This window comes from Mandrillus leucophaeus, unplaced genomic scaffold (genome assembly GCF_000951045.1).
Source record: "Mandrillus leucophaeus isolate KB7577 unplaced genomic scaffold, Mleu.le_1.0 Scaffold231, whole genome shotgun sequence".
NCBI lineage: Eukaryota > Metazoa > Chordata > Mammalia > Primates > Cercopithecidae > Mandrillus > Mandrillus leucophaeus.
In genome coordinates this window covers 973,189-986,676 of record NW_012102377.1, presented here as the reverse complement: position 1 = coordinate 986,676, position 13,488 = coordinate 973,189, and the positions used below count along the sequence as shown (strand labels likewise).

The 13,488-nt window shown below is 38.8% G+C and overlaps 1 protein-coding gene across 3 annotated transcripts in view; it reads right to left on the bottom strand.

The window, feature by feature from the left end:
• Window positions 1-13,488, bottom strand: part of VPS8 (vacuolar protein sorting 8 homolog (S. cerevisiae)) — a 245,287-nt gene that overhangs the window by 63,117 nt on the left and 168,682 nt on the right. For all 3 annotated transcript variants that reach the window (XM_011981868.1, XM_011981866.1, XM_011981867.1), the window contains 2 exons: window positions 5,956-6,037; window positions 5,510-5,592 (listed from right to left, as the gene is read on the bottom strand). In XM_011981868.1, coding sequence (XP_011837258.1) covers window positions 5,510-5,592; window positions 5,956-6,037 — 165 coding nt within the window. The remainder of the gene's footprint in view (window positions 1-5,509; window positions 5,593-5,955; window positions 6,038-13,488) is intronic.

Sequence of the window (13,488 nt, the reverse complement as noted above, 5' to 3'; positions counted from 1 at the left end):
CTTCATATTAGTACCTAAGAGAAATATTTAGATATCTAATAAAATATACATAAAGTTTGTATGAATAAAACTAAAAAACTCTAATGAGGGAAAGCAAAGAAGATCTAAATACATGGAGAAATATTTCATGTTCTTGAACAGAAAGATTTGATATTATTATAATGTTAGTTCTTCATTTGAGCTATAAGTTCAATGTATTCCTAATCAAAATTCCAGCAAGTTACTTTGTAGATATCAACAAACTGTTTCTGAAGTTTAAAGCAGAGAGGCAAAAGACAAGGAATGGCCAACACGATAATGAAGAACAGCAAAGTTGGACGATTGTCACTCCCTAACTTTAAGACCTATTATAAAACTACAGTAATCAAGATAGCATTGGTATTGGTGAAGGAACAGAAAATAGATCAATGTAAAAGAACAGAAAACCCAGAAGTAGACCCATGTGAGTATAGTCAACTAAACAAAGACAATTCAATGGAGAAATGGACAGTCCTTTCAACAAGTAGTGTTGGCACTAGTTCCAACTGTGTATATCCACATGCAGAAAAATGAATCAACACTGACCAAACGTTTTCCCCTAAAATTAACACAAAATGGATCATAGCTCTAAATGTAAAATGCAAAAATACAAAACTTTTAGGAGAAAACATATGAGAAAATCTGAGTAACCTTGAGTTTGGTGATGAGTTGTTACATACAACACCAAAAGCATGATCCATGGGAGAAAAAGTCAATAAATTGGACTTCATGAAAAGCAAACACTTATGCTATGTGAAAGACTCTGTTAGGAGAACTAAAAGACCAGTCACAGAATGGGAGAAAATATTTGCAAGACACACATGTGATAAAGAACCTTATCCAAAATATACAAAGAATCCTTAAAACCCAACAAGAAAACAAACACTTCAAAAAGCAGATAAAAGCTCAGTATCACATGTTGTAAGAGAACTACAAATTAAAACGATTATAAGACTACTACACATCTACTAGAATGTCTAAAACCCCAAACACTGACAATACCACATGCTGCTAAGATATGGAACAACAGGAACATTCATTTAGTGCTGGCAGAAATGTAAAATGGTATAGACATTTTGGAGGAGAGTTTGGCAGTTTCTTACAAAAGTAAGCATAGTCTTATATAATCCAGCAATCACATTCCTAGGTATCTACCCAAATGAGTCTAAAACTTAAGTCCGCACAAAAAGCCTGCATATGAATGTTCATAGCTGCTTTACTGAAATTTGTCAGAACCGGAAGGCAACCAAGATATTCTTTGATAGGTATATGGATAGACAAAACTGTGGAACATCCATACAATGGAATACACAGAGATAAAATGAAATGAACTATCGAGCCCCCAAAAGAAATGGAAGAACTTTAAGTGCATATTGCTAAGTGAAAAAAGCCAAAATGAAAAGACGACGCACTCTATGATTCCAACTATATGACATTCTGGAAGAGGTAAAAACCATAGGGACAGTTAAAAAAAAAATCAGTGGGCCGGGCATGGTGGCTCGCACCTGTAATCCCAGCACTTTGGGAGGCAGAGGTGGGCAGATCACTTGAGGCCAGGAGTTCAAGACCAGCCTGGTCAGCATGGCAAGACCCCATCTCTACTAAAAATACAAAAATTAGCCGGGTGCGGTGATGTATGCCTGTAATCCCAGCCATTTGGGAGGCTGAGGCATGAGAATCTATTGAACCTGGGAGGTGGAGGTTGCAGTGAGCAGAGATCACGCCACTGTACTCCAGCCTGGGTGACAGAGTGAGACTCTGTCTCAAAAAAAAAAAAAATAGTGGTTGCCAGGGGATTAGGGTAGGGAGGAGGATGAATAGGTGGAGTACAGGGGCCTTTTAGAGCAGTATATGATATGGTAATGGTGGATATAGGACACTACGTATTTGTCAAAACCCATACAACTGTACAACACAAAGGGTGATTCCTAATGTAAACTATGGATTTTAGTTAATAATTATAATGTATCAGTATTAATTCACCAATTGTAACAAATACACCACACTAACACAAAGACGTTAATGGTAGGCAAAACTGCGTGTGGGAGGGAGAAGGGGTAAAAGGGAATTCTCTGTATTTTCTGTTTAATGTCTCTGTAAATCTAATACTGCTCTAGTAATTAATAATAGAAATACTAAACCTGAATGAAAGGTCTGGTTGTGTAACTGAGGCTTGCTGACTGATGCAACTCCATGTAGAGTGACAGGACAGCTAGCCAGCCATTTTCTTGAGGAAAACTTGAAGCATCAATCTATTTAGGGTTTATTTCTCTGAGATCATTCAGTGTCTCAAGAAAATGAACCTGTCTCCTTCGTGGGAAGTGAGTGCGTCTGATGGCTGCTGGAAGGGGGAAGAGGAGCACAGGGAATCCTATCAGCAGACTTTCCCCAAATCCTCATTTTCAGCCCTGTGTTTTACTCCCCTCCCCTTGTGTCTGAGTCATTCCTCTGCTAAAAATCTTGATGACAACTGATTTTAGAATAAAATCCAAACTCCTTATCATGAATTACCAAGCAATTAAAGACACAGTCCCTGCCTATCTCTCAAATTTCAGCTCCGTGATTTTTCTTTATTCTTATCCTATGTTCTGAGCACACTTAAAAAACTTGTAACTTCCCAAATGTATCATGCTTTCACCTCAAAGTCTTTGTATATATACAATAAATCCTACCTCCTTTCTTTCCTTGATTTCCTTAGACTCTTTTAAGAATCAGACATCTCCTCTTCCAGGAAATCTTTCCAAATTCCCTAGTCTGTTTCAGGTATACACTTTTATTGGTACTCCTTTGGTCATATATAGTCATAAATACAACTCAATCTAACTTACTCAAAAAAGTTAATTATTGTAAAGATGCTAGGGTATTTCACAGATCCAAAAAGAGGAATGCTAGTAAGTCTCAAGAGTCACAATGAAGGACTGAGGTGCATCAGCTTTTTCTCTCCAGGTCGCCTCCTCTCCCGGTCTCTATGCCTTGAATCCTCTTTATACATTTATCCGTTGGTGTGTCTCTTCTTAGAGTCTACTACATTCGTCTCCTTCTCTCTACAGATTATGCTTTTTCACTCTTCCAGTCCATATAATGGAAAAACAGGAACTGTCCACTCCTGAAATTTGTACCTGATGTAATCCAGAGACTTAATGAGAGACTTACAGGTCTTTTCCAAGTTCAGTTCTAAAATGTCCTGGAAAGCACACCGATCGGCCTTGTTTAGGCCATTTGCTCACCCTGAGTCAATCAGCTGGACACAGGAGGCAGGGTGACACTTTCCCATGGCTGCTCCTGCTCTTATGCAGATTAAGTATAGAAATGTAGGTATGGCAATTATCCTATATTCAGAGCAGATAATCCTGAAGGTGGCCACTATTACTTGCATAGAGCCCTATGAATAGTTGTATCAGAACATTTTTTTGTCTCTCAGATAAGAGCTATTATGGGTTCAGAACTATGCCTTTCATCTAAACAGCATAATGTACAATTAATATATTTAATTAATAATGAACTCAAAAGACCAGGGACATAAACAAATAAAAAAAGCTTACATGACATAATAAAAAAAGAATACAAATTAGGAAGTGAGAGACTTAGGGGGTGGTCCAAGTTCTGCCGCTAATGATAGGTTAAGAACTCAACTTCTCTATACTTCAGTTTCCTCTTTCTTCAACAGAAATGTTTATAGTAGCCCTGCCTACCTCAAGAGATTGTTGTGGGCTTCAAATGAAATGATATCTGTGAAAGCACTTTGAAAAATAAAAATATCTGTACAAATATAAGGTAGCATAATTACAGTAATCACAAACATGCAAATGAGGAATTTAAGAAATAGCATACCTTCCTGATAAGTGGGAGTTAACAACCATTGAAAGTAGAAAATGATAAGAAAAAATTATAATGAATGCCGGTATAACTCAAAATAAAGTGAAAATTTTCAAATATCAAGAGACTTCTAGATTCCAAAGTCTTGAAATATAAAAAACTTTAAAAATCATGTTTTTGTCAAGAGAAAAACATGTTTTTGTTATAATTTACATATCATAACGTGGTTAAAGCTCAATGGAAAGCAAAATGTATAACACAGAGAGAACCCATTTGGCTTTACGATTTCATTTCTTCTAACTTATTTGGAAAAGTATTCCTGCCCTTTGGATACATTACTTTATATATGATTAGAAACCTCATAAGTAATGTGCTTTAAAATGGATATGTGAAGCAGTCTATATCAAAGAATTATTCAACACATGATAACTGTTAAGATCAAATTAAATAATACATGTAAAAATGTATTCTGGCTGGGCACGGTGGCTGCCGCCTGTAATCCGAGCACTTTGGGAGGCCGAGGCAGGCAGATCACCTGAGGTCAGGAGATCGAGACAAGCCTGACCAACATGGAGAAATCCTGTCTCTACTAAAAATACAAAATTAGCCAGGCATGGTGGTACATGCCTCTAATCCCAGCTACTCGGGAGGCTGAGGCAGGAGAATCGCTTGAATCTGGGAGGCGGAGGTTGCAGTGAGCCAAGATCACACCATTGCACTCCAGCCTAGGCAACAAGAGTGAAACTGTCTCAAAAAAACAAAAGCATTCTAAATGATAGTATACCATGTGATGACAAAGACTACAGGATGTAGTCTTCTTTATCAGAAAAACCCCAGAAGCTTAATATCAGATGGGAAGGAGAGCTTGGTGAGTCTTAAAAGAGAACTGATAGGAACACTCTTGATTGAATAAAAATCATTTGAAAATTATAAGGACTAATGGCATCATATTATGGTTTGTTTTGTGTGTGTGTGTGTGGGGGGGCAGGGTGCATGCACATGTATGCCTATACTGAATAAAGTGAGGAAAGACAAAATGGATTCTGAGTATGATTCCTATTGTTCCCCCAAGAATGCTCACAGGTTTTTTTCTAAAAATGTATCTTGGAGTATTCTGAGTGTTCTCTTTTGATGAAGCTGAGAAGGTTCAGGCTTTTTTGCTGAAAGAAACAAACTGAAATGATGCTTCCTACAAAAGCTTTGGACACAAAGCCAGCTAGAATTTAGAGTCAAGGATGAGTATTCAAGACAAAAATTATTTTAGGATGAGTTAGAAAGCCTAAATAACAACCAATGCTTAGGAAATTCCTGTATTAATTTTTAGATTCTTTTTTGAATCTAAAAATTATAATCAGCTGGAAAGAAATGATAACTGCCTCCCAGTTATCAAACCAATAGGAAACTTGTATATCTATATCCCAAGGCAACAGGGAATATCTGAAGGCTGCATGCCCTAACTGAAGGTCACCAGCTTATGTCAGGCAAAGTCACACCAATAAAATGACAGAAAAGATTCAAGAATGAGGGTCAGAAGTTAGATATTTACATATTTAGCTATTGCCAAAAATTAGCTGCATTATGCTTGAGATCCTTTACACATTAGCCCAATTGACTATTATCACTAAAATGTTAGTTGTAATCAATCAATATTTAATATTCACCCCTTTTAACTCACCTGTAAAATTCTTTGCAAGATTGATGGAAGGGCAATAAATGCTGCCATGCTATTTAAAACTTGCATGGTCAAAGATTTCAGAGCTGTTATAACAAAATATTAATATTAAGGTTAGTTTAAAATAAGAGTTTTCAGTTTTTCCTGTGAGTCTGTGGAAAACAGTGGATTTATACAGCTTCTTAGAAACTTAGCTAACCAAGGCCTATTTGAGATTTTAAAATTAACTGTTGACAAGTTATAAAGACTACCATTATTTAAGATAAATTATAGGAGTGGAACAACAGAAAGAAATATAAAAGATGAGATCAACCATACTGTATGGTTTCATTAAGGAAAATCATAAGAATATGCTATTGGAAAAAAGATACTATCCTGATAGTTTCTGCAGACAAATATTGGATTGATGATATAGGTGGACTCAGTCATTTGAATTCTGAAGAACTTACCTTCAGAGTGTAGATGAGGAATGGCTGAACTGGACAGCTTCTGAGGAGCCATCATTGCCTCCAATAATGGAAACCAAAGTGCCTATAATGTCAGAGAAAATCAAAGAAAAACAGATTTCATTTTTTCATTGGTCAAAGAAAACAATGAAAAACAAAAGAATAACTAACATCACCATAATGTTTTACAGGTTGAAATGTACTTCTCACATACCATTTGTTTGTAAAAATAAGAAAAATAAAAATGGAAATATTTGGGGCAAAAAAAAGAGAGACAATACAAAGCAGAAACCACAGCTAGAACAGGCATCTTTATCATGAAGCCTTGGGAAACATAAGGAGGCCAAAGTTAAGTAAGTCTAGGCCTTGGAACTGCAATCTGACTTGCCTCAGGGGAGGGCAGGTTCAAAGAAGCCAGGAAAGAGCCTCCTGCTAGATTCTTATCTACTCTATTAAAAATTTATCACTGACAAAGTTTAAAATAACCCTATTGCTGCATAAAGAAAAAAACACACCCGCCAGCTGTCCCCCACTCAATTTTCTTTAGCTATGTCAAGCAAGAAATATGAGTAAAGGTTATCCAAAGTTTTTTCCACATCAAGCATTATCTTATATTTCCCAAGTCATCACGGACCAGAAAATAGAAGTTAAAACTGTATCAGTTAACATGATCAACCATGTCAAGAGATTTAAAAAAAATCTATCATTTAGTCATATTACATTAATCACTACACTAAATGCTTTACATTTAACATTTTTGCATTTCAATCTCATAATAACCTTATACAGTAGGTATTATATTCACCAGAGATATGAAATTGAGGCTCACTGAAGTTAAGCAATTTTTCAAAGACCACACAGCCAGTCAATTACCTGACTCTAAATTCTGTGTTCTCCCTAAGCCTTAGGAAAAATATTCATTATAAAACTGAATGGCCAGGCATGGTGGCTCAAGCCTGCAATCCCAGCACTTTGGGAAGCCGAGGCAGGCAGATCACGTGAGGTCAGGAACTCAAGACTAGCCTGGGCAACATGGTGAAACCCCATCTCTACTAAAAATACAAAAAAATTAGCCGGGCATGGTGGCAGGTGCCTGTAATCCCAGCTACTTGGGAGGCTGAGGTAGGAGAATTACTTGTAACCAGGAGGCGGAGGTTGCAGTGAGCCAAGATTGTGCCATTGCACTCCAGCCTGGGCAAGAAGAGCGGGACTCAGTCTCAAAAAAAAAAAAAAATGAACCCACTGCTGCCCTGCCCCCATGAAGATTCTGCCACCCACCCCTGCTGGTGTGCAGTGCACCCCAAATCACTGCTGTCCATCCTGGCACAAGCATGTGCACCCATCATGCCACTGTTGCTGCTGGCACACACACACACAAGGATGGACTCCACAGCCACTGCCTCAACAAAGTGCTTTAGCTGGCATCCCCCACTGCAGCATTGTTACCAGCTGACCAGAAACATTTTAGCTCCTCCAATGCAGCAAGTACGTAAGTTCGAGGGGCCAGAGCACAAAGCCATAGGTCTGGTCTCAGCCGCTAAGGGTTAGAACAAGCTGCCCAGTAGTGTTGAGCTGAGCCTTGGCCCCCTGAAATCTTCCAGAAATGAAGACCGTTGACTGACCCCACATTATACCACAGTCAAACCTTCAAAGGCATCAAAGAATACAAAAGCAAAAAATGCCATCCAAAGTACAGCAACTTCAAATATTAAAGGTACACCAGCTTATACAGATAAGAACGAACTCTGGAAACTCAAAAAGCCAGAGTTTCTTCTTAATAGCAAACAACCCCACTAACTCCCCAGCAATGGATCTTAACCATGCTGAAATGGCTGAAATGACAGATACAGAATTCAGAATTTGGATAGGAATGAAGATGTTTGAGATGTGGAGAAAGTTGAATTCAAATCCAAGGAATCTTAGGAATCTAATAAAATGATACGAGCTGAAAGAGGAAATAGCCATTTTAAGAAAGAACCAAACTGATCTGTTAGAGCTGAAAAACTCACTACAAGAATCATATAATACAAGTGGGACAATTAACAGCAGAGTAGATCAAGCTGAAGAAAGAATCTCAGAGCTTGAAGACTGGTTCTTCAAATAAAAAATGAAGACGAGTTCTTCAAACAAAAAATAATGACAAAAGCAAAGAAAAAAAGAAAAAAAAATGAACAAAATCTCCAGGAAATATGAGATTATGTAAAGGTAGCAAACCTTTGGCATTCCTGAAAGAGAGGGAGAGAGGACAAGCAACCTGGACAACATATTTGAGGATACTGTCCACAAAAATTTCCCTAACCTCGCTAGGTTCTTGACCTTGAGAGGCTGACATTTAAACTCAGGAAATGCAGAGAACTTTTGTGAGATATTATACAAGACAACCATTACCAAGACACATGGTCATCAGATTCTCCAAGGTCAACATGAAAAAAAAAAATTAAAGGCCGCTAGAGAGAAGGGGCAGGTCACCTACAAAGGGAATCCCATCAGGCAAACAGTGGACTTTTCTGCAGAAACCATACAAACCAGAAGAGACTGGGGGCTTATACTCAGCATTCTTACAGAAAAAAATTCCAATCCAAAATTTCATATCCAAACAAACTAAACTTCATAAGCAAAGGAGAAATAAAATCATTTTCAGACAATGAATGCTAAGGAAATTCGTTACCACCAGACATGTCTTACAAGAGGTCCTTAAGCTAAACGTGGAAACAAAAGACTATTACTGGCCACCACAAAAAACACACTTAAGCACATAGACCACTGACACCATAAAGCAACTACAATGAAGTCTGCACAACAACCAACTAACAAAATGATGACAGGATCAAATCTGCACATAACAACATTATTCTTGAACATAAACAGGCTAAATGCTGCCCTTAAAAGGCACAGAGTGGTAAGCTGGATAAAGCAGCAAGATTCAATGGTATGCTGTCTTCCAAGAGATCCATTTTACATGCAATGACACTCATAGACTCAAAGAAAATGGATGGAGAAAAATCTACCAAGCAAACAAAAAAAACAAAAAACAGCAGGGGTTGCTATTCTAATTTCAGACAAAAGAGACTTTAAAACAACAAAGAACAAAAAAAGACAAATAAAGGCATTAAATAAGGATAAAGGGCTCGATTCAACAAGAAGACTTAAGTATCCTAATATGTACGCACCCAACAATGGAGCACCAGATATATAATACAAGTTCTTAGAAACCTATGAAGAGACTTAGATAACCACACAATAATAGTGGGAGACTTCAATACTCCACTAATAGTATCTGACAGATCATCAAGGCAGACAACTAGCAAAGATACTCAGGACCTGAATGTGATACCTGACCAAATGGATCTAAGTGACATCTGCAGAACATTCCACCCAATAATAACAGACTATGCATTCTTCCCAACTCTACCTGGCACACACTCTAAAATCAACCACATGATTGGCTATAAAACAATACTCAACAAATTCAAAAAAATGAAAATCATACCAACCACACTCTCAGACCACAATATATAAAAAAAAAACAGAAATCAGTACTAAGAAGATCTCTCAAAACCATGCAATTAAATGAAAATTAAACAACTGGATGACTTTTGGGTAAAAACAACGAAATTAATGCAGAAATCAAGAAATTCTTTGAAACCAATGAAAACAAAAATACAACATACCAGAATCTCTGGGACACAGATAAAGCAGCGTTAAGAGGAAAGTTTATAGTGCTAAATGCCCACATTGAAAAGTTAGAAAGATCTCAAATTAACAACCTAACATCGCACCAAGAGGAACTAGAAAAACAAGAGCCAATCAACCCCAAAGCCAGCAGAAGAAACAACCAAAATCAGAGTTGAACTGAATACAATTGAGACAAGAAAAAGCATATAAAAGACTAATGAAACCAAAAGATGATTCTTTGAAAGAATAAATAAGATTGCTAGTAGAAAAAAGAGAGGCCAGGTGCGATGGCTCACAACTGTAATCCCAGCTTTGGGAGGCTGAGGTGGGGAGACTGCTTGAGTCCAGGAGTTCAAAACAAGCCTGGGCAACATTGGGAGACCGTGTTTCTACAAAAACACAAAAGTTAGCAGGGTGTGGTGGTATGTGCCTGTAGTACCCAGCTACTCTATTTGGGAAACTGAGGTGGGAGGATTGCTTGAGCCTGGGAAGTAGATCATATCACTGCTCTCCAGCCTGGGTGACAGAGCAAGACACTGCCAAAAAAAAAAAAACAAAGAAAAGAAGGAAGGAAAGAGGGAAGAAGAGAAGGAGGGAGGGAGGGAGGATGGATGGATGGACAGAAGGATGGATGGAAGGAAGGAAAAGGAGAGAAGATCCAAATAAACGCAGTCAGAAATGACAATGGGACATAACATTGACCCCCAGAAATATTAAAAAAAAGAAAACCCTCAGAGACTATTATAAACACCTCTATACACACAAACTAGAAAACCTAGAAGAAATGGATAAATTCCTGGAAACATACAACCTTCCAAGATGGAACCAGAAAGAAACTGAAACCCTGAACAAATCAATATAACAAGTTCTGAAATTGAAGCAGTAATAAAAAGCCTACCAACAAGAAAAAGGCCAGGACCAGACGGATTCACAGCCAAATTCTACCAGACATATTAAAAAAAAAAACCTGGCACCAATTCTACTGAAATTATTTCAAAAAAGCAAGGATGAGAGACTCCTCCCTAATTTATTCTATGAGGCCAGCATCATTTTGATACCAAAACCTGGCAGAGACACAATATTAAAAAAAAAAAGAGGAAAGAAAACATCAGGCTAATACTCCTGAAGAACATACATGCAAAGGTCCTCAACAAAATACTAGCAAACCAAATCCAGCAACATATTCAAAAGCTGACCCACACCCACAAGCATCTGAGCTTTGAAAAAGTTGACCAAAAAAAAGATAAGCAATGAGAAAAAGACTCCCTGTTCAATAAAGGGTGCTAGGATAGTTGGCTATCCATACGCAGAAGAATGAAACTGGGGAACTAAGTATCACTATATATAAAAATCAACTTAAGATGGATTAGACTTGAATGTAAGACCTCAGAGTATAAAACTCTTAAAAGAAAACCTAGGAAATATTCTTCTCAATATCAGCCTTGGTAAAGAATTTATAGCTAAGTCCTCAAAAGAAACTGCAACAAAAATAACAATTGAAAAACGAGACCTAATTAAACTAAAGAGCTTCTGCACAGCAAGAGAAACTATCAATGGACTAAACATACAACCTAGAGAATGAGAGGAAATATTCACAAACTATGCATCTGACAAATGTCTAGTATCTAGAATCTATAATGAACTTATATCAACAAGCAAAAAACAACTCCATTACAAAGTGGGTAGAGGACATTAACAGACACTTCTTAAAAAAAGACATGCAAATGGCCAATAAACATAAAATGCAATGCATCACTAATCATCAGAGAAATGCAAATCAATAAGACACCATCTCACACCAGTGAGAATGGCTTTTGTTAAAAAGTCAAAAAATAGCGGACATTCGCAACGCTGCAGAGAAAAGGGAACACTTACGTATACTATTGGTAGGAATGTAAATTAGTTCAACTACTGTGGAAAGCAGTTTGGAGACTTCTCAAAAGAACTGAGAGTTGAACTACCATTTGACCAGCAATTCCACCATTTGTAATATACCCAAAGGAAAAGAAATCATTCTATCAAAAAGATACATGTACCTGTATGTCGACTGCAGCATTATTCACAATAGCAAAGACATGGACTCAACCAGGTGCCCATCAACAGTGGACTGGATAAAGAAAATGTGTTGGATGGCAGTTCCAAGATGGCCGAATAGGAACAGCTCCAGCCTCCAGCTCCCAGTGTGAGTGACACAGAAGACAGGTGATTTCTGCATTTCCAACTGAGGTACTGGGTTCATCTCACTGGGGCATGTCGGACAGCGGGTGCAGGACAGTGGGTGCAGTCCACCGAGTGAGAGTCGAAGCAGGGCAAGGCATTGCCTCACCTGGGAAGCACAAGGGGGAAGGGAATTCTCTTTCCTAGCCAAGGGAAACCGACACACAACACCTGGAAAATCAGGTCACTCCCACCTTAATACTGTGCTTTGCCAAGGGTCTTAGCAAATGGCACACCAGGAGACTGTATCCCTTACCTGGCTCAGAGGGTCCCACGCCCATGGAGCCTCCCTCATTGCTAGCACAGCAGTCTGAGATCGAACTGCAAGGCGGCAGCGAGGCTGGGGGAGGGGTGCCCACCATTGCTGAGGCTTGAGTAGGTAAACAAAGCACTGGGAAGCTCGAACTGGATGGAGCCCATCATACCTCAAGGAGGCCTGCCTGCCTCTGTAGACTCTACCTCTGGGGGACAGGGCATACCCAAACAAAAGGAAGCAGAAACCACTGCAGATTTAAATGTCCCTGTCTGACAGCTTTGAAGAGCGTAGTTATTCTCCTAGCATGGAGTTTGAGATCTGAGAATGGACAGACTGCCTGCTCAAGTGGGTCCCTGACCCCCGAGTAGCCTAATTGGGAGACACCCCCCACCTAGGGGCAGACTGACACTTCACACCTCACATGGCTGGGCACCCCTCTGAGACGAAGCTTCCAGAGGAACAATCAGGCAGCAACAATTGCTGTTCAGCAATATTCACTCTTTTGCAGCCTCTGCTGCTGATACCCAGGCAAACAGGGTCTGGAGTGGACCTCCACCAAACTCCAACAGACCTGCAGCTGAGGGTCCTGACTATTAGAAGGAAAACTAACAAACAGAAAGGACATCCACACTAAAACCCCATCTGTACATCACCATCATCAAAGACCAAAGGCAGATAAAACCACAAAGATGGGGAAAAAGCAGTGCAGAAAAGCTGAAAATTCTAAAAATTAGAACACCTCTCCTCCTCCAAAGGAATGCAGCTCCTCGCTAGCAATGGAACAAAGCTGGACAGAGAATGACTTTGACGAGTTGAGAGAAGAAGGCTTCAGACGATCAGACTTCTCCGAGCTAAAGGAGGAAGTCTGAACCCATCTCAAAGAAGCTAAAAACCTTGAAAAAAGATTTGACAAACAGCTAACTAGAATAACCAATGTAGAGAAGTCCTTAAATGAACTGATAGAGCTGAAAACCATGACATGAGAACTACGTGACAAATGCACAAGCTTCAGTAACCAACTCGATCAACTGGAAGAAAGGGTATCAGTGACTGAAGATCAAATGAAAGAAATGAAGCGAGAGGAGAAGTTTAGAGAAAAAAGAGTAAAAAAAAAAATAAACAAAGCCTCCAAGAAATATGGGACTATGTGAAAAGACCGAATCTATGTCTGATTGGTGTACCTGAAAGTGACAGGCAGAATGGAACCAAGCTGGAAAACACTCTGCAGGATATTATCCAGGAGAACTTCCTCAACCTAGCAAGGTAGGCCAACATTCAAATTCAGGAAATACAGAGAATGCCACAAAGATACTCCTTGAGAAGAGCAACTGCAAGACACATAATTGTCACATTCACCAAAGTTGAAATGAAGGAAAAAATGTTAAGGG